General features: G+C 33.1%; 1 protein-coding gene and 1 long non-coding RNA gene across 2 annotated transcripts in view; one reads left to right on the top strand and one right to left on the bottom strand.

The window, feature by feature from the left end:
- The window catches only part of LOC102491507 (uncharacterized), an 8,512-nt gene extending 8,117 nt beyond the window's left edge, over positions 1 to 395 (top strand). The window contains exons 2-3 of the long non-coding RNA XR_335987.3: positions 9 to 121; positions 318 to 395. This is a non-coding gene — a long non-coding RNA (uncharacterized LOC102491507). The remainder of the gene's footprint in view (positions 1 to 8; positions 122 to 317) is intronic.
- The window catches only part of BRCA2 (BRCA2 DNA repair associated), a 95,300-nt gene that overhangs the window by 21,480 nt on the left and 70,959 nt on the right, over positions 1 to 2,861 (bottom strand). The window contains 2 exon segments of the mRNA XM_006158439.3: positions 1 to 49; positions 292 to 490. Of these exon segments, the coding sequence (XP_006158501.1) occupies positions 1 to 49; positions 292 to 490 (248 nt within the window).

The raw sequence follows: 2,861 nt of genomic DNA, 5'->3' as shown, positions 1-2,861 counted from the left end.
GTTAACAGGGAACACAAATCTGAAGATGGACGCCAGATACTTAATATAACTGTTTTAAGAAAGAAAAAGATACAATGACTTGAAGAGCTGATAAATCATTAAAATTTTTGTTTAAATACAGGTAACAAGAAAAACCCAAGGATTATATTATCACTTTGTGGGCTCTGGTAGCCCATTTTGCTCTTCTAATATATACTAACTTGATATTCTGTCCAGCATCTGTAATCACTTTATTAATAACACCCTTTTTAACTTAACAAAACTGTAAAAACAAAACATTTGCATACTGACCTGAATCTTTTTCCTTTTGCCCATAGCTGGTAACACGTAACTTCCACACAGCTGTAACATCCCTTGATAAACCTTGTATCCCTTGTTCAGAGGATTCCATGGCCTTCCTGAATTCCAGCTGAATCTGTGCTTGTTTCTTATCATTCAACATCTGTCTATGATTATTCAACGCTCTCAACTGCTCTTCACTGAAACAACCCTGTGAGCATTTAAAATATAGGAATAAAAAGCAAACAAGCATGTTTTATTTATTATAACTGGATCACCTTAAATGGGAATAAAAGATAACTGAACTGAATTCATTTTAAGCTGTGAATTAATGTACTCAGTTTATTACAGAAAATTCTCAGTTGCCTGAAACTGTTCACTAATCCTTGTGACCAATTTCTCTAGGGTACAAATAGTCCCCTAATTATAAATGTAAAGTAGTGACCATAACCATCACCATCTACATTGGAAATGGCTAACATCTGAATATTCAGTATATCTGAGAATAGATACAAGTGTAAATATTAAGTCATTTCATCCTATGAGGTAGGTTCTAGTATTGTTTCTAGTATTAGATAATGAAACTGAGGAAGAAAAGAGAATAAACAACTTGCACAGGCCATATAGGTAAAAACTGGTTCAAGAATCTCATTCTTAGCACCTGTAGTATAATTTCATTAACTCATTGGAGCAGAAGATACTATTTTAAAAAGACACATGTATAATAAGCACTTTTATCTTTGCCTTCATACTTCTCTCCCACTCACTCCAGCAAATTTCTGTCTGAACTACCTGAAATTCTTACATGATATGGCCAAAACAAATGAGTAAAACAGAAAAAATAAATAAAACAGGAAATATATTTTTGACATATACTAGACTACTGCTTCCTTACACATCTTAATATTCTAGTCTATATTGGGGGGAGATTATGACATATTTCTACCCTTATGAAGGTCTTTCTAAATATGCAGACAGTATTTAGCTTACACATAATTTAAAAAATAATTATTTTATTTTATTTTATAATTATTATTTTTTAATATAACAAGAGAGAGAGAGAGAAGGAAAGGGAGAGGGAGAGAGAAAGCAAATTGCTAGGTTTGGGATTGAACCTTGGTTGGCTATGTGGGAGTCCAGCATCTTAACCACCTTGCCACCTACCAGTCCCATTAGCAAAAGTTTTTTTTTTTCTTAACCTATGATTTCAGAAGGTCTACAACATTCAGCACTGACACTGAAAAGAAATTATTATAACAGGGCTATTTTAGAAACTGATTGCTTTTCCTCTCAGAGAATTATGATAACTTTATTTTTTAAATTACTTAGAATCATGTTAATTTATACACCGACATCTTTAGAGATCATCTTAAGAGTCTTAGTGATAACTTACTACTGGATTTTTCCTTTGCCAGAAGGTGGGAATGAGGCCCTAAGGGACAAATCACTTGTTCACCTATAGAATGGCACATTCAGATTTAGAGCTTAGTCCTTCAATTCTCATTCTGTCCTCTCCTTATAATTTTCCTCCTTATAATATCAAGAAATTTTATTAAAATGATACCAGACTAATAAATATTTTCATTAAGTTTTATGGATAAAATTAACATATGTAACATTATTAGAAGAGTCAAAGAGAAATAATTATTCAGGAAAGCATAGTAACATTTTAAGCTGACTTACAGTAAGTATACTGAACAGGCTTTAAAAGCAAATTCATTTGGAAACAATGTTGTGTTGTAATATATGAGAATAGGTGGGTATTCTATTTAGAACCACACTGCTCATGGAACTGACAGAACATTGTTTATTTTGTAATCCCACTATTTAAGAAAGTTAAGATTATATTTAAAAGATTTATTAAGTCATAAATTAGGTAAATAAAATTAATCATAACTAGTAGTTTTCTTAAAATACTTTTCCCCCTCCCCACTACTAAGTGAACTAATCCTAGAGTTTGCATTAATTAGTTTAAACATTCAGGTCTCTAAAAAATTAAGTCTAGGAGGCAGTTTACCCTAATATATATAAGGATGTTCTAATACTAGTAACTAATATTTACATACAAATTTTATGTGTTAGCTTATTTGATCCTAAAATAAGATATTTTATAGCTGTTTATTCCCAATTTGCTTTGCTAATAAATAATAAATCCATGATTCCTTTTTTTTGTTTCTTTGTTTTTTTTTTTTTTAGTTTTTGCTACAGGGTACATGTACTCTTAAGAAAGAGAGAGGGAGAAATCACACTCTGGGGGGGATGGCCATGCCACAATCCCTTCTCTCCTCATCTCTCAGGACTTTAGGCATGTATGTACACATGCCTATCATGATTCTTAAGCCACCAGGAAAACTGGCCATGTGGGATCCAACGCCTTAACCTCCATGCTGCTTGCTGGCCTGCCATGATTCCCTTCTTTTTAAAGAACTATTTCCTTTTATTTATTATTCCATTAATTTAACCAGAGACAAAGAGAGAGAGGGAGGGAGAGAGGGAAAGTGAGAAAGCAAGCAGCCAGGTCTAGGACTCAAACTGTGGTTGGTCCAGTGCCTTAACCCCCATGCCACCTGCCGTTCCCCCAT

The sequence above is a fragment of the Tupaia chinensis genome, unplaced genomic scaffold (genome assembly GCF_000334495.1).
Source record: "Tupaia chinensis unplaced genomic scaffold, TupChi_1.0 Scaffold000597_1, whole genome shotgun sequence".
In the NCBI taxonomy this organism is placed as follows: Eukaryota; Metazoa; Chordata; class Mammalia; order Scandentia; family Tupaiidae; genus Tupaia; species Tupaia belangeri.
Note: the sequence above shows the minus strand (reverse complement) of the source record. Positions and strands in the feature narration are given on the sequence as shown.